Below are 22,316 nucleotides of genomic sequence, written 5' to 3'. Positions count from 1 at the left end.
CTGGGATAAACACTCTTCACTTTCACCAGAGAAGTAGGCAGACAGGCAGCTGTGGACCTAGCGTCAAAGTTAGGAGCAAAGGACAGAGATGCAAGAACTAGTACAGGGCAAGGAGAGGACATCCATGAAACATCTAACCAAAGAGGAATCAGCAGGTTGCACCAGTACTGCTACAAAGCAAGGCAGTCCTCAGCAGTGCCAGATGGCTGGCTTTGGATGGGTGCTGGTTCTCTGCTTTACTTTATACTCTAACTGGGAAAGCACATGCCAAAGCAGATGGGATTTACACTGACCCAACCCACTGCGGCTCAGACATTTTAACCCCGCATGTCCTACTTAGTGGCAGGGTTTATATGGTGCACGTTTCACCTCCGTACTCTGCAATGGCTTGTCTGCAAGTGCAATTCAAGATGTTAACCTGTCTCAGTCCAAGCTATCTTAGTGACCTATCTGTCTCTCCTTATGCACTTGTCTCAGCAACTCAGATCAGCTCGGGCATCTAGGCAAATGCTCCTTGAATTTCATTTGAACTCCAGGAAGCTGGAGGCTGGTGGGGAAAAGGCCATGGTGATGTGTGCACTAGAAATGCTCAGAGTTCTCTTTGCGTTGGCTGATACATGCTTGTTGAAGGGATGACAAGCACCCAGAGCTCTGATGGATGCATTGTAAATTAAAAAATTAATATTGTAGTCCTGTGGGGGGGAAGGGAATCTTCCTGCTCACAGAAGTTGTATCACTGCTATGGCTCAATGACGGGAACGTGTAACACTACATATATTGAAACGGAAATGGCAATCAAGATAGCTGGGAACAAGGAGGAAACGGGAAGAAAGAAAAACAGCAGCAAGACCAGAGAAGGGGGACCACAGTCTTCCTGATCAGATGCTTCTTGCATGGAACCTATTAACCTGGCTGCCCCCTCTGCGGCCATGCTGTCCTGAAGAATTGTCCTTGAATCTCCTCCCATACAGTCCATCCTACTAGTCTGGCTACCTCTCTGCTGGCCATCTTCGTCCCAAGCTTCAAATTACACAGCGCTCCAGAGTCCACATGGACATACCTGCATCATGCAAAATCTGAAAGTCAGTGACTCGGGGAGCAGGGGCACTTTAGGAGGGTTGGCCTGGGCCGAGAGGGTGTATACCAAGTGTGGCACTTCCTATCTCAGCTGACTCCCTGTGCCTTTGGAAGGAAGACCTCTTGGGATTCTGACGGGAAGGAGAGGGTGAGGCCACCAAAACCGATTCCCAGCTGCAGTGGACCAATAAGGAAGTGGAATTGTTTGGATAGGCCAGAGAATCCACATCTAATTTATGGAAAACAAGCTGATCTGCTGCAAAAGCAGATCATGGTGGTCTAGTGTCCCTTGAGAATTACACACCACATGGGTCTGAACATCCTCCAGGGGAGTGTAATACCAAAGTGCATTTAAACAGGGCTTTACACAGCAGGAGACTCTGGCAGCAGGGAAAGTCTCTGGTGGGGGGAGGCAGCGGTCGGGAGGGAGGGAATGGCTCTGGCAGCTCCCCACATCCAGAGCCTCAAAGGTAGTTACACATGGCAGTGGGGATGCAGCCTGCTTTTCACTGCAGCGTGTAGCTACATATACCCTACATGCCACCCCCAGCGTAGACAAGGCCATGACTGCCGAAAGGGAGAGAGGATTCCAGTCTCTTGGAAGAGAATTCTCCCTTCCTCTACAAGGCCACTCTTAAGAAATAAGGAATCTGCATGCTAGAATGAGAGCACTTTAATCAGAACGGGCCCTTTACACTCCTGACAGTGACTCAGCATACGCGATGGCAGACACGCCACGTACCCTCTCTTTGACCGAGGCAGGTACAAATGTGAACGAGCTGAGAGCGGGGATTCCGCTGACAAGGCGCTTCTCTTTGTGAGAGCAGGTTTCTGAACAGCGATCTGAACTCTCTAGACATTCTCCTGGACTGCAAGTGGCAGCTCTCGCCAGCAAAGTGATTTCGCTACCCACTGTACTTGCCATCAGCTATTTCACCTGGCGATTTGTTCACTGACAATATTTGTTCACTTAAATACCTACTTCAAAAGGCCTGCCTTTCCAGACAGTTTAAGTCTTGTGTGGATGCTGCGCTCCCTCCCAACTCAGTTTGGAAATGCAGTCATTTGTCGCCTCGCTGGGGACTGTTACATCTGCTGACTCAGCAGCCTTAGCTGTACTTGGCTAGGGCTTTACCAGCTATAAAAACAGGCTTCAGCCTTACAAATCCAGGGGCTGTTTCAAAACATCACTGAAATGTAAAAAGGGGCAGCTGCAACTCCGGCGCTAGAAGAAAGAGGGGACCATATGCTCGCTTACTCACCAGGGCAGGGCAGGTTGTCGAAGAGCAGATTGTATTAAAAACAACACAGATGCATCAATCTATGATATTTTCAGTTGTATTTCATACAACCCGTAGCCAGAACTTGTCAGCACATCATAGTAAGCATTCGCTCTCAGGACTGAAATATACATGTACATCGGGGCTTGTTTGTCTCGTTAAAATAGTTCCTTACAGATCTACCCCAGAGCAGGTACCAGTAGCATAAATGACTTCAGGTGGCCACAGCCAGACTGCGTTCTGCTAACTAAGAGGTAACATTTCCCCCTCTCTATACACTCAACTAAGCCAGTTAGATCCTCAGTTGGGTCACTATGGGCTGTTCTGTGGCTTTGCCTGGAGATGAACTCATTTTCGGGTGGATGACTGTGTCAGACGCACATGCTAGGGTTACTAGACACACAGGTGCAGTTTTCAAAGCCTGACTTAACTCTGCTTCTTTTGAAACCAGCAGAAGTTTTACTATTGACCTCATGGGGAGAACTGCTAGGCCAACACAGAACACTCTTGAAAATCCACACAGCAGCTATGAGCTTCTCAAAAAAGTTCGCCACCTCCAGCATTTAACCTAACAAAGCAGCCTCGGACATCTAGATAGAATATATACACAGTGCTTGCCCTGACTGCATGTAGACGAGGTGATGTAGAGAAATCTCACCAAGATGCAGGCTACGCTTTGACTCTCTCTGAGCTGGTGGCCTGCATCCATGGGTAAAAAGTACAGGTAACCAAAGATACCATAAACTGAAGAGGTTTGAATGACAAATCATCGCCATTAATTTTTTCACTGTATTACTGTCGATCTAGGAATGTTTTCAGTGGAAGTTTTAGAACAGTTGTTTGCCTCTCTTATCTTTTAATTCTTCATATGCTGTTCAGCCAGTAAATGAAAGATGATTTAGTTAGCAAGGGGCCAACGGTAGCCCGCAGATGACTAATTGTATAGATCAAGAAGGCGAGTTTAATCCTATTTAGTGGTTTGGGACTTACAACATGCAGCCAATGAAAGGGCCCATGCGGTGTCTGGATTTGTTTTAAATCCCACAATGCCAATGAAAATTGTGCCCTAGAAGTTAATGAGCAGCAGGCTGGGAACCACAGGTCACTCACCCATGTCTAGAACTGGGAAACTGAGCAAGGAGCCCTTTCTAGGACCTTGCCACCTACCTACCAAGGACATGTGGGTTTCTTACCTGTTCTTATTAAACTGAATCGCAAAGTCAGTCATGTGCTGCAAAGCCTTATTGGTGAAGTTCATCTCCATGTAGATGTGTCCCTGCCTGTGAGTGAATGTCCCAGAGATCTCCAGGCCTTTAGCCTTCACTGCCGGCAGCCAAACCTGAAATACAACACGAGATCTGCTCAGCACCAGCCCAGCCCAGCTTGGAGAAACCCTATGGAGTTTTTAAACATTTGAAAGACAGGCCCTGAGTTGCGCAATCCATTCATTCAGCAACTGTTACAGTGTCCATAAGCACATAGATGCTGACAGAGTACGCTGCGTATGGAGCAAAGGAATCTAAAACCATCAGGCTCACCAATGAGCAATACCACACCTGATGCTCTTGTTCCATTGATAAAACCCTATTAGTTTATAAAGCTCCTGTCGGAGCACTGAAACATTTGATAACACCAACGTGCACAGAAATGGAAGGGGGCTGGCGTCCAGGACTGAGTCATCTCTTGAAAAGGCACATTCCTCCAGGGAATGTGTTGGGATAATCCTGAAGACTGAACCAAGTACAATCACGGGGCTGGTGCTCTTATCTGTTCCTGACGAACCTTTGTGGGGGAATCATGATAATCAGCAAACACAGACTAATGAGGACTGTTGCACCAGCCAAAGTGACCAAGGTTGATGGTGTCACACCAGGCCTCACGTAGTGAAATTCCCAGATCTGGCTCAATCTGTAAATCTATGAATATCTGGAATGGCCTAGCAGGCAGTGCCAGGTAGCGTCAGGGCATGCTACACTTCACACACTGATGGAGACTTTGAGAGCATAGCATATCTGGGTGTTTTTGTTCATCCTGGTGACACGGCCGAAGGAAGGCCAGCTCGCTGTGCGATTATAATGTTTCGCACAAAGTTAAACCACTTCATTATGTTCAGGATTTGGTCTGACAGCACATCTAGGCAGACGTGCTTTGTGGAGAACGCTGAATGGAAATGCGATTGGTTGAGCAGCGGAGAGTTGTTTTTAACTTGATACTTGGTGGGACCTCCGTAGAGGATCTTTCATTTGGCATAGTATCAGCAAGCAGCCAAATGCTGGAAGCTTGGCATAAGGGACAGAGCAGCTTATGCACATGGGTTTTATATTCTTGTAAACAATAATTATTGGTTATTCACTGAGATTAACAAAGGTTTTAATAAGTGGCAGCTCCAAACAGGAAGAAGGTGAACATACTGGTGCCACAAGGAAGAACTCCATCCCTCAGTGACCCCTAGGGCATGGAAAAACTAAATGCCACATTCAAACACCTGCTCCGAAATGGCATGTGTTCCCCATAGACCTAGCCTCACATTGGCTATTCTGGCTTGGCCAAAGCCCTGTTAGCGGGACCAAGTTCTGCTGATATTGAAGGATCACCAATAAAAATAACGGTTCAGTCAGTGCTTTCACCATCTTTCTCTTCTACAATCAGGTGCAAATCCAGGGTGCACACTAACACGGTGCTCACTCCAACCACCCATTTATTTTAACCCCTTGTAAACAGGACTCCTCTCATCCAAGTGGATTTTCTGTTTATTGATCAGCACGAATGGTTGGACTAGTGAGGTGAAATCTTGGAATCCTGCTACAGGGCATCTAGTTAGTAGCTGCCCAATGGGGAAAGTGGCAAAGTCCAAATTTTTGCCGCTCCCACAAATCATTCCTTACAGTAACATTACCTTTCTGGCAATAGTAGGGAAATGCTGAAAATGGAAGTCTAGAGCTGGTTAGATTTGTCCTTCAACAATTGCTGTTGCACTGGGGGAAACGTAAGATATACCTAATGGAACACAGCTCATGGAGTCCATCCCATATCTCCAAAGAGCATGAAGGGGACAACTAAACAGCCTCATTATCTCTATGTTGCCTAAGCTGTATCATTGGTGAACAACGTACTGAACCGACGTTTCTCTTACGTACAGATTTCGGAGCCACGTATCCCCCGGGCACCATGCCGATACCAGTAGAGAGTTCGAACAGGTCGTTGAGTCCACTGCTAACCACAGCGGGGGTGGGTGAAGGGGCAAAAGTCGCAGGCACAGAGGATGGGATGAAGGTCTGTCCCACCTGCAAGAGTTAGGAATAAAGGGTAGTGGTGAACAATGCACATGTAGAATGCTGCTTATTAAATAAGGCATGAATTTGGGCAATATCCTGAATGTTTTAAAGCACTTTACAGCTTCCCTGCTGAATTATCAAGAGTGCTAAATAATGCATTTGTATTCCAGTGCTCTTGGAGACTAATCCCTGCAATCTTTGCTGTCACCTTAACCACATGATATCCTTGAAACCACAGTAGCCCTCGCGCCCCCCTCAGTCTATGTAAGGGAAAAAAAAAAAAAAAAAAAAAAAGGACCTCTAGGCTCAAGAGGATACATTTTAGAGAACAAGACTGCATATGTCTGGCAAAAGGACAAGATAATCTAAATTCTTTTCCTTTCTCCATGCTAATTGCCATGATTGCACTGAAATCATACCAAAGGATTTTGCATATCCAAAAATTGTGGCGAAGCCATGATACAGCTGGGTGCAGAGGGTCATGCTATCCCAGCAAAGCAGGAGCTCTCTCTATTCTTAGTCCCACGATCAAAAATGGTTCACTCCTCTGCAGATTGGGGATCTAGTCCCATTTGCTTGCCAGGAACGGAAAGCCTCTGCTATAGAAGTTCGGTTATTTCCCTGAAGGACTTAGTTATTAACAGCAGGAGACCAGGGTCATTCTAATGAAGACAATAGCCCTGCCTCCTTTTGCTCTTTAGAGTCAGGAGAGGGGGACTGTCTCTCCAGAGATGGCAGCTCCAGCTCTGAAGAACTTACCTGGGAACCCAAACAATTTGAAGGATCCGCTACCATTCACTGTGGTGAAAGCCGTCTGTTTTCACAAACACAGTGGTTTAGTAAAGCAGCAGTGTGTGGGGGAAAGATTCTATCAGATTTATTATATTAAGGGGAGCTTTTTTACTGGAAAAAAATTGATGGCACTTACTGCCGGACTTCCTCCAATGCCCCCGCCAAGGTCACTGCCAAGCTGAAAGAGAGAAAGGAAAGAGAGAAGAGAAAGGCAGAGTTCATTTGAACTAGGTATTGGATGCCAAGAATAAAGCTTGCAGTTCACTCAATTGAACCGCTGCAAACACATCGCATGCACTCACCATGCACAGGACAGATGAACACTGTGTTGTGAAAGCACATATGGTGGGGGTTTCTCATGCTAATAAAGCCGCTTAGAGAAGAAGCTGGTGAACAAACTAACCCCTTGTAACGTTTCAGATACACACATTTCAATCCATCGTCCCACTGGGACTGAGTCCACATCTTAAAAAAAAAAAAAAGGAGTACTTTGAAGGGTGATCAATTGAAAAGCCAATCCAATCTCTGACCTATCATCTATTTTGCAAAGTCTGTGCAATTCTTCATGTGTTTCACGCACCAGTGCTTTTTCATGAGACCCATGTCAGCTACCAGCACTCTCGAGCAGCTCTGCAAAAAACCCAGTAGGGGTAACCATGATGGAAGATAAAATTGACAAGCTTTGGGGTTCTAGGGAGTAGTTTCTAGAGTGCAGAAAAAGCAAAAGACTTCACGATTATTTAAACACATCTCAGCCATATCCTTTTAACATGCGACTACTTTTAATATCCAGAGAGGAGGAAGGGAGAGGGATGTGGACTTCCAGTGTGACCACTGCTCGTGCAAGCTCAGAAGTACATGCTTTCCCTCAGAGTTCAGTTACTCCGTATTGAAAATGGAAGAGCTCCGAGTGGTCTGTTGGGGCCTGCTCTACAGCGATAAGAGACCTGACTTTAGAGAACAAAGTAATCCAGTATTTTAATAATGATCTTCTTGAAGCTACCAAGCTGCCCTTTGGGGTAGCTAAAATTGTTCAACGTGCTCCTCTTAGAACCACCTAATTCCAAATTATTTCATTTCTGCTGTCCTTCCCCTCTGGATCACCATGCCTTTCCAGTTTACCTTTAAGTCTTCCTGTGCTCTTTAAGCTTACCATGAACTTCCCGTGAAAAATTTTAAGATTGTATCACGGGCTTTACCCCTTTCAGACGAACAATTTCTGGATTTTCAAGAGAAAATTCAGTGCTGGGGTCACCAGAGGTGACCAAAACTTGTGATCGCATGGGGATATTTACCTGAACACAGGTACAAGTAACACTATTGGTATCGCAGTGCTCCTGCATTGCGCATTTCTCAATTCCATCAATATTTATAAATAATGAGGCAATGTTGATCCATACTGAATATCTACCATAGAGTCTCATTCTGCAGGCTTATCTTAGATCACAAGCTTTTGCTAACAGGGCAGTGCTAAGTATCTCACCATACAGTTTTCCAGTCACACATAAGACACAAGACACACGCTCTGACGACAAAGACAGACCACCACCGAAAAGAACAAGAGCGTACATGGAAAAATGCAGTGACAATCACATGGGGAAGGGTTGGCTTGCTGGGACAACACAGAATATCATATGGAAGGCTCTGCTGCTAAGTTTGGCCCAGAGGGATGTGGGGCTATTTGACAAACAGGATCATCAAAGATCCATGTGTCCTTGGTCCCGTGCTCATGGAAAAGGAGAACCAAGTGCGACAACATGGTCCAGAGCAGGCCCTGGAGCTGTGCAAGCTCAGAATCTGCAGGTCTCACATACATCCCGTTCCCACCATATGGCACTTGTTCTTGGCCATCACTGCCCCACTTTCTGGCAGCTCTCGTGGCGACTGTGTGTTTGTATTTTAAATTGGCCAACAGATGGCATATTAACCAATTGCTTTTTTCCACAGTGGATACAAATACGTTGGCTTGGGAACAAGCTTGGAGGCCTTTTTCAAATCAAAGGCAGGGTCCTATTGGATGACAGCACGGCCACCTGAAATCCTCTGGCTTTTACCCACCCCTTCGTTGCTCTGGGTTTCCCCTCTTTCCATAGATGCTCGAACTAGGGGAGCTACCTCACTCTCTGGCTTGAAGTGGATTCCATCATATACACGGTTTAGTTTGGTTCAACGGCTCTCAGCAGCCCCACTATACAAACTGTTCCAGTCCCCCCACCTCTCTCGGGTATATCCTTCCATCCCCCACAGTAGCCACCTAGCTCTAAAGACACAATGCTGCCTACCGCTAAAGGGGCCTTAAAAAACACTGCAAAATTGCACTAGCCTCCCTCCTGGCCAGAAAATCTAAGCACGCCCTGTCTCATGAAGCTTCCACCAAAATCACTCCAAAACCCAGGTCTGCAACACTGTAGCACAATCCTCCAGGCCCTCTTTCCTTTGAGCTCTAATGCCCCGACATCGCAGCAACTGCTTTTCAGACACAGACCTCGATGCTTCGCGTAAGGAGAGAGAACTGCTGGCATTCACAGGAAGCAGCATGGAGCTCCATTCTTTTTCAGCCTACAAGTGTGCAGGGCTCAAGTGATCATTTCTCCCGGTTTACGTCAGAGACAACAGACAAGGTGAATGATTCTAGTGTGAAATGAGAGGAGCGGTGAAAGACCCAGAACGCCAGCACTGTGGCGTAACCCTGTGCGCCAATTAATACTGAGCTTGCAAATGGGGTTTATTAATTTTCTGGCTGCTGAGTTCTTTACCATTCGAATACGCCCATCTGACACAGCAGGGGACTGCTATTCAAACAGCTCTCTCAGTCGGAGCCATATCATAGAAGATAAGACCTGATCACTTCTGCACTAGGTCTGGCTTGCCACATAATGACATGTAACTATTACACCTTCTCTCACTTTATATTCTTGCTTGCAGGTGTCAGCCAGCTCTGCATTCTACATCAAAAAGCAGCAAAGTCCAGGGGAAAAAAAAACAAACAGAACAAATGGAAGGAAAAGCTTCAAGACCTGGTCATAATAGACTCATTTCTAAATGTTACTGCAGGAGAGTGAGGTTGCTGGGGCCCTTGTCTGATGAAAGAAAAATAAAAAAAAACAAAAAACCCACTCCCACCGTGCAGCAAAGATCTTATATAAAGTACTATGGAAATGATTGGGAACAATTCTGCATAATTGAGACAGATGTTTATCAGCTTTTTATCAATTTCTTACTCAGCTCATCTTGGAAAGCCACAGGCTCGAAATTCAAGCTTGAAAGACAGCAATCAATTCTTTGTAACGTTGGCAATCGCGCTATGCGCCGACAGTCTGCGAGTGCAGTGGGAAATCTGAGAGAGAGATCGTACAAAGCACGGCGCTTAAATATCAGGAGCCCCCAACTGCAGTCTCCTCTTTGAAGGAACTCCAGATTTACAGTTTTTTAATGAGAGCAGGCACAGACGCCTTTCCAACACATCCAGGTGCAGTCCCTGACCTCGAGAACTATGTCGTGGGAACATAATTCCTGGTAGGGGTCACCCATGCCAGACTGGTTGAAGGGAAGGAGCTGGATTAAAGGCAGTCCTCCTTCCAGTGGTGGTGAAAAGATATGTCCTGCATGGACTACGGAGGCCTGAGAGAGAGGGGAGCAGGAACACCTATTTCTCATTGCTGAGGGCCAAGGAAATGTGAGGACGGGCTTCTGGCCTAGAGAATTTCCCTTACCGCTCTTTGAACATTTTATTTGCTTTCATCCCCCTTGAGTTGCTGCCTCTTGGCCACATCTTTCCAAACAGAAGCAGCTTTGACCTAGCCTCTGAGTCTCTCTCAACCCACCTTAAAGGTTCTCTGCACAGCAATGCAAAGGCCTCTGTCTCCATTGGTTCATATGCATGGGACAAAACTCAGCTGATGCATAATATGCCAACTGCTGTGCCAGCCCAGAGACCCGGAGGCCCTGGGACAGACAAAGGCGATGCCCCACTCTGACCCAGAGCTGTAATTCCCCGGCTCACGTACACATACTTGCGCCTGACACGGGCATGCGTGGCATGGCTGAGAGATGCCTCTGCTGCTGCTACCATGGTTATGCTGCGATGTGTACACAAGCAGAGGGATCACACCTCCTACCTTGTTGTGTAGACATAGCCCAAGTTCTCTTTGGCAGAGGCACCGCTGCCTATACAGTGTGTTGGAGAGGGAAACTGTGACAACCCTGCTTTAAATTACGATTGATGCAGTATAAATGCAACAGGTTCCCAATTGAGCCCAGGACACCCTATGCACACGAAGATCAGTCTCAACTGGACCACCTGTTGGCTTGATACTGCTTCCTCTGCCCCCATCTTTGCAAGGTATCTATAAACGTCTCCAGTTTAGAGACCACCATTCCAGCCTGCCTGCTTTCTCCGCTGGGGGGGGTGGGGGTATTTTAATATGAACTCAAGAGATGGAGAAGGTGATAACAGTGATGTGTGAGTAACGAAGAGAAAGGAGGCAGACAGCAAGAACAGGAACCAATTACCCATTGAGTGTCCTCTCCCATCTGCAGTGACAAGCAGAATACAGAAGGAAAGAAGCAGATATTAGTCAAGCGTAAAGCAATGCTGAACAAATTCCCTGGAGAGCTGGCAGCATCTGTTAACCATTTCCATTCATTTTAAGAGCAGGTGTCTAACTGGTCAGCCATCCTTAGCAGGAATCACAATGCACCCCATGTTACACAGGCGCAGACAGTTAAAGACAGACCCGCCAGCAGAATGCTCAGATTAGAAAAGAACTGGATTACAGAACACCCTGCCCTGCCCAGTCTGACAAATTCTTACTATTTCGGTAGGATGGTAAACAACCACCGCTCTTAGGATCATGGATGACCATCTCTGCGGACCTGAGGCTTGATCACAAGCAACTGCAAATAGCTTGGACAACTTTCAGGATTGGCAGCCTGGCATTGTCCTGAAGGTCACATTGCCAGAAACAGGAGCTCCTTTTCCATGACTGAAGTACTTCCCCCAGAGCAGCCATTTCGGAGAAGGAGAGCAGCAAGCAGGAAGCCAGAGATTACTGGACATAGCAAGGATTGCCTTCAATTATATCTGCCTAGTCACACAGATGGTCCCACCACTGTAATATCCTAGAAGCCAGTGCAAACTAGAGGAAAATGCCAGACTTCCAGACAGCAGCAATAATAGCCCTGAAGCTCGAACAACTGCAATGTCTCTGCTTTATGTTAACTGGCTCGGATGACGCTGCTGATGCTCTGCAGTTAAAGAGCAACTGGTCCTGCAATTTTATTCCACTGCAAGCAGTTACACTGGCTTGCGCGGCAACGCCGGCACTGCCATGTGACACTCCAGCCCTTATTTATGTGTTAATAGTGTTCTGTAAGGACAGAACTTGAAGATGTCTGTGCAATATACGTGGATTACAGGCTTCCATAGTCACATTTGCAATGTGATGTGAAGTATACCGAGAATCCAGTCCAGGTGCAGGGACAGAGTTATTGTCAGGAGCTGCAGCCACCGGGGCCCAAAAACTGAATTGTCCTTGGCCATAGGATTGCTAGATCTGTCAATGTGGCTATGTAGTACCTGGATCCTTACTTAATTTGCAGGCTAACAGGAGACACGTGATTTTATTCATCTAACTACGCTGTCATAGTTCAGGGAGTTAGATAAAATGCTATGTTACTAAGAACTTGCACAATTTGAATCTACCTAACAGTAAGGAAAACAAAGCATTTTCTGAACAGCATCAATTGGATTTGGTTGGCTAAACAGCTGAGATGCAAACTGTTGCCAGTATGAGGATTGATTTGGGCTAATTTTATTTAAGGCATGGTTCTAGTTGCAAAGGGATGTGTGTGTGCGCTGCATCCATAGACCTCCTTGAAACTGTTAGACACACTTCAATTTGCAATCTCTTTTCTTTGGTTCACACATGGGCATTTTCAATATGCAAGCTAATGGACTCTCTTCTGTGTGCACTTTTCTGACCAACAAGATCTGGGGGCCTGCAGAAAGACAGAGCTCTCCTCTTGTGTGAACAGTTATGTCAGTGCACAACCAGGACAGTATACTGTTACTGGAGCTGTCACACGAACAACACAAAGGAAGGACCATTGATTTCAGTAGCACTTATTGCCATACTACTTGGTCCTTTAGGAGTGTCTCCATCAGAGGATCTCAAGATTACTTATTAGCTATTTATTTTGATTTAAATAGTAAAAGGAGGTGCCCATAAAAAGCTCAAGGTACCACAACGCTCAATTTAACATAATCCCAGCAGCATTAAACAATCATACAGGAATTCAGCCAAGCACCAGAGCTCCTTTCCACCCTAGCACTGATCCAAGAACATGCTCTTAACTCTCCTAAAACCCCATCAAGTATGTGCCTTTTGTCATGTGCCCAGTTCATCACCAAATTTGGGCCATTTTTTTAACCTCTGAGGAGAGGACAAGCAGCAATGAGAGGTTTAGGTTGGACATTATGAAAAACTTCCTGTCAGGGTGGTTAAGCACTGGAATAAATTGCCCTGGGAGGTTGTGAAATCTCCATCATTGGAGGTTTTTAAGAGCAGGTTAGACAAATACCTGTCAGAGATGGTAGATAATGCTTAGTCTTGCCTTGTGTGCAGGGGACTGGATTAGATGACCTCTCGAGGTCCCTTTCAGTCCTACGATTCTATGAACTACGCCTTATAAGAGCCCTGGGAAATTGGCAATTATCACCCCTCTTTTGTAGAACTGAAGCATGGATAAGTTTAAATTACTTGCTTGAGGTCACCAAGCAAGTCAGTTGCAGAGCCAGGAACAGAACCAAGCACTCAAGGACTGACTCCTATTCCAGGGTTTTAACCGTTAGATGAGGTCCCTGCTCTAACAGAGCCAAAATACAGACAAAGCTAGAAGCATTAAAAACCAATTAGAGCAGATGTGTGTAAAATAATAAAATGGTTTAACTCTTTAAAACTAAATTACTGACGAGGGGGCTCATTTATATTTTTTTTTGAAGGAACACAATCATCTGAAACTAGCCAGCTGGGTATGCACATAATGCCAGGCGCCCTGAATTTCCCAGCTGCAAAGCACAGATGGAACATGGATGGGCAGATGACTGTTGATGCCGAAGGACTGGAAACATTCAGTGACTGCTGCTAACCAGCATTTGTGATCTGCCAGAGCAGAGGATCATGCTCAACAATCGCACAGCAGAACATGATGCCGCTTCCAAGGCAAACTGGTGGCACCGCAAGCATCAGTCACGCAAAACTAAGCCCAACGGTGTTAACATCACCTTGCAGAAAACCATGGGGTGCCAGGAGGCTGAGTCATTCATTCAGAGATCACCTCTGCCATCAAGTGAGACTGAGTGGCATTGAGTCTAATCACATCATAAAGCTGAGTGGATGCACCTGAAACGGACTCTCACCCAAGTCTGCCAAGACATGGCGCTTCAGGAAGGGACTGCAGGAAGTCTGTACATTCATTTTTTATTACGCAGCTCAGAATTCTGGGCATCAATCAGTATGACTGGCTGCCAGGCTTGTGCCAATAACTTTGTGGTAGATGGGCAATCAGAAAATTCTTTACCTAATAGACAAGCTGTCCATTCCGACAGGTTTACTGCCTGGTGGTAAAAAGTGACTTGTCATACAAAAGCTCCTGTTCAATGAAGAGGATCACATTACTTATCATGTCCTGCTGCTTGTTTGTTCAACAAGAATATCTGACATTAGGCAGCTTTTCAAAGCAAAACCAAAACAGAGGAACAATTTGTAAGGAATAACGACTGTCATTACTGCCGCAGTATCCAAGCTCCATCTTACCAAGGGCCTCGTTAGCAAACAGCCAGGAACTGGAAGACTGCATGTGATTTGTACAGAGTGCTGGCAGCAGAACCTAAGTTTCCTGCCTCCCAGCGCTGGCTCTAATCACTAAATAGCTCACATCAGGTTCATGGGATAAACTCTGGCTGCTCCTCTTACAGACTCAGTATTTTTTAATTTATGTTTTTCATTTATAACATGCCCTGAGCATACTCCCTCTACATATGGGCAACACTATATCTACATATTGATCTGTTACACTGTAACTCGCTATTTAGATAAAAGAAAGAAAGAAATTGCGAAAGAAATTAACCTATCAAATAGCTGGAAGTCTCACATGCCACAAGAGACAAGGCCTAACAAAGCTGAGGGAGGAATTCAATGAAGTGCACAGTATTAATTTGCTGCGTATCAAGTTTTGCACAATCTTGTCACCATTCAAATGCCTGGAAAAGAAATCAATCTGTTCAAAAAAAAATTAAAATATAAATTATAATTTGCAGTGAAACTCGCTCATCGGGTTGTTTCTTCTCTGCATCAGTCTTGCTGGGTCTTTCGTGTCTTGTTTTTCTGCGCACTGAGCATATCCCTCTGAAGTGGAACACCCTCTCCGTAGAAAGCCTGCATTTGGTGAAGGCACTACTTCTGCAATGGGCAATGCTTGAGAGCAGCATTTTGACCTAATCAGATTAATGCCCAGCACGTTAGCTAAAGAAAGACTTATGTAGCTGAGGGATTCGGTGAGCAGTCTAAAATAAAAAATGTCCCATTCTAGTCATTCACTTACCAGTGCATTCTCATTAGTCACAGCCACGGATATGGGTTTCATCATATACGAGTTTGGACATTTGCTGGGCCATTTCTCTCCACAATGATCAAGAGGGGTTTGTAATATGGACAGAGTGGTTAACACAGACACAGATCTGCTTGGGGCATTTAACCTCAGTCAGGCCACTCTGCACTTCGGGCTGCGGGACCTGCTAAAGACATGTGGCCTGACAGAGGTTAAATGCACGTACCTGTACCTACGTACACACAGAACGTGCTCTGTCTCTCACATCCAAAACAACACACAGACAGAAACAGGTTAGTTTAAGGAAAGAAGAGCAGAGAGGGAAGCCTGGGATAGACAAGGAGGAGAGTCACTTGTACATATCCCAGAGAGGGAGAAAACACAACAGGGACATTAGCTGCAGCAGCACATCACTAGTAAGTGTCTGGGGGAAGCTCCATGCGGAAGGTCGCTCTAGCACCGTGTCTGTAACTCACACAGGCGACCATTTTATTTCTCTTGAAGTCTGAAGCAGGGGTGACCACTTTGCCGAGATACAGCATTTTGTTCAAGGACACTGCATAGCCCCATGGATTTACTTTAGCAGAAGCAGAACATTAAACAAGTGACAAGACGCTAGGCTTCCTGCTCCAATGTTTGTATTTCCAAATGGGTCCCTACGTTAACATCGCGAACACCAATACGTATAGGAATCTTTTCCCAAAATCTATTCTAATTAGGTCATTATACTGCACCCATCAATATGGTATCTGAGCCAAAACAATAACAGAGAAGCTGGGTGCACTTCACGCACAGTACCAGAACTCTAGTTCTTATACAGTGCTTTCCATCAGTAGATCATTATTCCCATTTTACAGATAGGGAAACTAAGGCAGAGACAGAGGGAAAGTGACTTGCCCAAAGTCACCCAGCAGGCCAGTGGCATGAATAGAACCCAGGTCTCCTGAGTCCCAGGCCAGTACTCTGCCCATGAGGTTATACTGCAATACAGAGGTACCCACAGAGGGATTTATGTTGCTCTTTGGAGCTGCCACGGATGGCACTGTTTCGTGGAAGGTTTGGATGCAATTCCAGAAATTGAGATCCTTAGTTCCTGGTCATTCTTGCAATGCGTGGCACTGGGTTCCTCAGAATTCCAGCCTGCCTTCTCCACTGGTGCGAAGTGCAGACACACAAACCTCTGCTCCGCCCGCATGGAGACAGAGTTCAGGCTGACACATCTGACCTCTGCCAGCTATTAAAGGTCACCGGGTTTCCAGTTCATTAGCCAGTGAAATGTTAGGACTGGATGTGTGTGTTTAATGACTGTTTTACTAAGATTACTAGAGCGAATGGAGCATTTGGCAAATAAAGATTTGTTGCATCAGGGTCCATTCAAGTCCACGACAAGCCTCCCACTTCTAACCCTTCTCATGTTAGAAGGCTGATTACACAGTGCTAAAGGCTAAGTGTGTTGCTGTTTGTTACTGCATGGCTGCCACAGGTTGAGGACCACCCATCCAGCCTTCTCTCCATAATCAAATCTCCCCCTTTTCATGATATTCTCATTACAGCTTCTGCCTAGCTTCCCTCCCTGGAGCGGAGGCATCATGTATTTATTCTTGCTCTGGAGCTTGACCCTTTTAGTATTTGAATAATCACCTTGTGAGCTGCTCTGGCGAAGGGGAGGACTAGGCAAAGAAGTGGAGTGCTCCTCCTGGCCTAGCTGCAATTAACATGTCACCGATACTAAACCAAGACATGCTCTGGAGAATACACAAACAGAATGATCTAAGGCTGGTACAACTACATACAGCAGGGCATAAAGATGGACCTTTTAACAGGATTCACTGAAACTGGAGCGCAACACAAAGATCCTTTTGAAGAGGAGCCAGGCTGTTTTACAAAGCACTGGCCCTTGTAAAATAAGCAAGGTCCTTGTAAAACAAAAGCAACTCTTTAATCCCCCTTCCCAGTCAGAGAGCGCATGAAACACACCTACCAATGTACAGCGGGATTCTACAGCAGGTGACAACATCCCTTTTGCTACGGGAAGAACCTGGCAGAAAACCAGCCTGGAAGTAAAAATGGCCAAGCGTTCTGGGCCTTTCTGATTTGCCTCTGGGCTCAGGGCTGCAAGCACCAAGGAGAGTGAATAACCAAAATCTTGCCAACAGCACAGACCATGAATGGTTCCTCCAGTGGTTCGTTATTTCCTATCAGCTGAAAGTGAGTAGAGACAGTGCTTACCAAGCTGTCCAGCCCGCCTCCCAGGAGATCCACAGCACCCATCTGCATGGAAGATACTTGGGGTACATTCACTGGGGGACCCAGGTCAAGATTCAGAAGGTCACCCAGAAGGTCACCCTGCGATGGAATAACCTGAGGCTGCTCCAAGTTTGTAGTGGTAGTGGTTCCCACCGGGCTGTCTCCTGCATCAGTGCTGCAGGGGGAGAGAAGCAAAATGAATACAGGAGAATGGTTAGTCACCTTTGTTACTGGCTTTGGAGCACCAGGGAGAAAACAAGGCAGAAACAGGTGACCCATGAACAGTTCACAGTAATGGTGTTCCATATGGACAACTGACAAACCAATTCTATTACAACCCCAATCAGAGGTGACAAAACTGGAGCTTCGGTACATGCTCTGAGATCTGAGGACCTTCCACTGGTCAGACAAGTCTCATAACTCAAGAAGAGGGAAATTGCAGAGGTAAAATCAGACAGGAACCTCAGCTTCAGGACAGCTGTTATTAGGAGAAGCGGCCACAAACTTCTCCAAAAAAGGAGCCATGAATAAAACACAAACTAAAACATGATAAAGATTTGCCCTACTGAGAGGGATTCTATGGGAGATGAATATGATCCTGTCTACTGGGCCTATGAAGGAACGTACAACCTTGGGAAAAAATGCACAGGTTTTACTAAGGAGGAAGCTGCTTATTCCAGTGGAGACTACCACCAAGTAAGTCTCCTTAAAAGCTCTTTCCCTCTAGCTGCCCCAGGACCCAATGAGAAATTTACAAGAAAGATAATGCCAATTGTTTCAGCTGATGTTAAAACACAATAAAATATCACTCTCAGAACACCTCCCCACACTGGACTTTCTCCTTAAAAGATTTTTGTCCATAACTTGAGATTTTCCTACAAGACTCAAAGGAGTAAAGAATTAGATGTTTATTAAAGACATGAGGGCATGCTATAATGCTGTTCTTGTATTGCCTTGGGACTACAGCAAGAGGGTTACATTTTCCAAAACTGCCACCTGAATTAATGTATTTGGGCTTTCCCAGGACACCAGCATAGCTCCAGGGTCCTGTGTCCTAGTCTGACCAGTCCCTTCTCTAGCCTTCTCTGCTTTTGCCACTCTCAGAGCAGATCAGCAGCAAGTGCTTGTTGGAGCACAGGTGACTGTCTACCTTTGCAGACAGAAACCTCCCATCCAAGTCTCCCACCTGCAGTGGTGTAGAGAGGAGGTGGGAGCAACAGTGTGGACAAATCCCTGGAATCTAGAGAGCACGTGATGCTCCTCCTGAATTGGGCACAACTCCGTCTTCTGAGTTGCTCCTCTGGCCCTCAGTTTTCCTACACGAGGCCCCACAGGTAACCTCTTTGGTACATATGTGGGTTGATGGAGCACGCCTAGAAACAGTGGAGCAGCTCACAGCTGGTCAGCTAATGTGGCTGGGTGCTGCCCATCAGCTGAGAGCTAGGACACAGATAAATGCCAGCACAGTGCTTTGTTTAAGTGACAATATACTAAGGGGGGAGGGATAGCTCAGTAGTTTGAGCATTGGCCTGCTAAACCCAGCGTTGCAAGTTCAATCCTTGAGGGGGGCCATTTGGGGATTGGTCCTGCTTTGAGCAGGGGATTGGACTAGATGATCTCCTGAGGTCCCTTCCAACCCTAATAATCTATGATTCTATACTTCCTAATACATGCAATACCCTTCATGCTGCTGACACCAACTATTACTAATTTCTCATAGGACTATGCCCACAGATCTCATAGGACTTAACCAGCTATTTCTGCCCACCAGTCAACACAATCAGGGCATGATAACCCTCATAACATGACACTCAACATGGATATCTGCACCGCTCATTCCATTCCTCCTCAATTTCACTATGCTGTTTGAGAGGAAAAACACCTCATGAACTTAAGCTGGTGGCAAACAGCACTGCTAAGGGGTTTTGCTTCCAAAAGGCATTATTCATAGCATAGAAGAAACCAAGATCCTACCCAAACTACTGGGTGAAAAGCTAAGCCACTATCTTCCACTAGGCAACCTTAGCTTGCCATATGCAAATTAACAGACTTTCCAGTGTTTTCAGCATGAGGAAAACACGAGTCAGTTTTCTAGCATTCAGTTAAGAGCACACCCTGTGCGCATGAATTCACTCTCCCCACAGCAGTGCCCCCAACAGACTGCTTATTGCGAAGACATGATTGAAGGCGGTAATTTGGCTCACAGCAGCAATGCTGCACAGGAGGCCTTTGCATGAGCTTGATCAATCTGCCCTTCGTCTGGGAGTAAGGAAGATCATTCGAGTAATGGACTCTCTGTTAGGCTGACCTCAAGCAGAGGAAACATGGTTTGCCACGGAACGCCAGCACTCACTTTTAATTTATGAAGGATGCCGGAACCTGGCATCTGCATTTAAGGGACTTCTTAAAATGTCCATTTCCCCCTCTTTTTTCCTACTGCTGCTGCTGAAGCCAGAGCTGTTTTCAGCCCAGACAACAAGTAATTAAGTAGCAAACAATACTACAGCAATGCAGAGATCTAAAACATAGCAAACCTTGAAAGAGCAGAGTGGGTAGGCTGGCTGAGTAGCAGCTGTCAGTGTCAGGTCAGATAAGCAATGTGCACTGAGTGCTGATAATGATAAGAGCTCTCGGTGACGAGTCGAATTGGTTAGACAAGTAAGAGATGCAGCTTCTGCAATGATGTGAAGAGCACTGCACAAGAAAGCTGGTCACACTGCGGATCTGAGCTGCTTATAGGACCAACACCTCTACGATTCTGGAGAGCTGGTGGGTGGGAATAGTACCTGAGCAGTGCAGCAGTTATGGCTGCATAACTTCCCCAGCCTCCTTGCACACTAGGACTGTACTATACGTCAAAATACAGGTCTCCTAAATGGGCTTGTTACCGCAGGCCCTGGGGCAGTCCTGCCAGGTGATGTTTCATAACCAGGAAAGAGGCAATTCAACATCCCCAAGTCAGTCAATTACAGAATCTCTTTTAGCTGTTAAGAGTAGCAGTATGTATGGAAGGATGGTGTTAGAAAACAGCAAAGAAACAATTGCCTATATGGACTTATCAGTAAGATGGCAAAAAAGTACAGTGCTCCAGAAGTCACTTCCCAGGTTTTCTGCTACACAATGCCTCGAAAGGTGAGCTTAGATCCCGTACCGCCTGTTGCAAGCAGATCTGAACTGTAATTAACACAGTTCGCAAGCCGGAACGCTCACCTGAGAGGGCAGCCATGGTAACAAAGTGAGCAGCAATACAGCAAGAATCCCTGCGGATTGGTAACACTCACTGCTGGATTCCAGAGCATCAGACAATTTCTCAGGCTGCGATTCCAGGGTGGGCTTTTTTTGGTTTGTTCTTTAACTATAGGGAAATGGTGTGATATCCAGGGAACAACCCAAACCATTTTGATTGTCACAGGGTAATTTTGGGCTTTCCATCATAATTCAGACATCAATCTGATCTCATTTTAGCCCAGGCCAAACTTCAGTGATTGCGACCAGTGATTTTCTCCATGCTCCGTGTTTTCAAAGATTCCAAGATTCAGAGAGAGATCTTGGCTTTTTCTTCCCCACCTTGCATTCCCCACACCAGGAGAGGCCAATAGCATAATTGGCAGTGCAAGAAGGGAGACACTTTCCACATAACAAAGGCCTCTAAGTCCTGCTTTCCCCTAAAACCTTTCGTACCATCACATAAATGTACCCCTCCCACTGGCTGTGTGCACAACTGCTGGGTTTGGCTGGTGTGTTTCTCCTCCTGCCAGACCTGCACTACTTGTTGAAAGCTGCTATTTGTCCAGCTCCCATATCAGACCCTCCTCCCCGTGTGCTCTCAAAGGGCTGTGTGAACTTCTCTTTCCCCCTGTCCAATACCTAACAGATTCACCTCTAGGATGCTTCCCATCTTCTTTTGTCTAGAAGCTCTGAGGCCACAACCAGGGTGAGATCCTATCATAAGACAGGCTCTGAAATGGCTCGATGAATGCTTTGCGGACATCTCTGCAACTGGAAAAAAAATCTAACTTTTGTAGCAGGCCCTCGCATCTTTTAAGTGGGCTTGTTAGGAGGAAAGAAAACAGCAGCCCTCTGACACCCTCCATGGTTGCTCCCGGCTTACCTTCCATGGTGAATTGGCAAGTGCTTGCGGTGGGTCCCATGGCTGCCCTCGACAAAAGCATTGGGGGGTTTGTGGTACACAGAAGCCAGTGACCCGATGTGGCAGATCAGCTCATCCAGCAGAGTTGGCTCGATCAGGTCAGTTTCCTCAGAAATCAGAGGTTTTTCCGATAAGACCACTTCTTTGGCAGTCACGGGATCCGTGGAGAGAAGGCGCCAGTAGATATAGCCACGATCCCGCAGGTCTGGGTTGTCCGAATCCTGAGACAAAGCACTGCGTTACTCTAGGGGCTTCTGCAGTAACCCTGCTTTCTTTCACTGAAACTACTCGCTGGAAAAGCAGCCATGACCAGGCTATAGATGCTATTGACAGACTGCTATTCTGTTGCAATCCCATCATCTTTAGCTGTAAAAATTGCAGGGTTTGACCCCTTGCGCTCATTTCCAAACACAGCTAATCTATGTGGTCAGAGAGGAAAACCTTAGAACTTATATCTAATAGAATTTAAAAGGGATCAAGTCCTCAAGGTTACTAAGCATAGAAGTTGACGTCATGCTTTAGAACTGACCTCCTGTAAAATATCACAATTTCATTTCAAATGTCATCTTCAAAACATCCTGAAGGACACAGTCAAGACAGAAGGACGGGAAGGGGATCAAATGGACTCCTTCAGCCACATACTAATAGAATATGCATGATACTGTGTATTATGAAAGACAGTGATCAAGGATTCCTGGAAATATGTCTCACCCAAGGACACTGGTGGAACAAGACACACAGCGCTGCAGGATGGGGCTGACTCACCTTAAATCATCTACCTTTATATATAGAGTGTTTTTATGCCAGAAAGGTCTCATTTATTCCTCCATTTAGTTAATAAAAAATATATGAGAAGACACAAACTGAACTGATTGTTAGGGCTTT

General features: G+C 46.0%; 1 protein-coding gene across 3 annotated transcripts in view; it reads right to left on the bottom strand.

Moving 5' to 3' along the window:
* AP2B1 (adaptor related protein complex 2 subunit beta 1) overlaps window positions 1-22,316 on the bottom strand; it is a 94,821-nt gene that overhangs the window by 33,561 nt on the left and 38,944 nt on the right. The window contains exons 12-17 of one of the 3 annotated variants that reach the window (XM_032789658.2): window positions 21,393-21,652; window positions 17,264-17,456; window positions 10,937-10,957; window positions 6,561-6,602; window positions 5,495-5,641; window positions 3,551-3,696 (exon numbers count right to left, since the gene is read on the bottom strand). In XM_032789658.2, coding sequence (XP_032645549.1) covers window positions 3,551-3,696; window positions 5,495-5,641; window positions 6,561-6,602; window positions 10,937-10,957; window positions 17,264-17,456; window positions 21,393-21,652 — 809 coding nt within the window. The remainder of the gene's footprint in view (window positions 1-3,550; window positions 3,697-5,494; window positions 5,642-6,560; window positions 6,603-10,936; window positions 10,958-17,263; window positions 17,457-21,392; window positions 21,653-22,316) is intronic. The other 2 variants (XM_032789659.2, XM_032789660.2) reach the window with 2 other exon arrangements.

The sequence above is a fragment of the Chelonoidis abingdonii genome, chromosome 20, assembly GCF_003597395.2.
Source record: "Chelonoidis abingdonii isolate Lonesome George chromosome 20, CheloAbing_2.0, whole genome shotgun sequence".
NCBI lineage: Eukaryota > Metazoa > Chordata > Testudines > Testudinidae > Chelonoidis > Chelonoidis abingdonii.
This window is presented reverse-complemented; position numbering and strand designations above follow the sequence as displayed.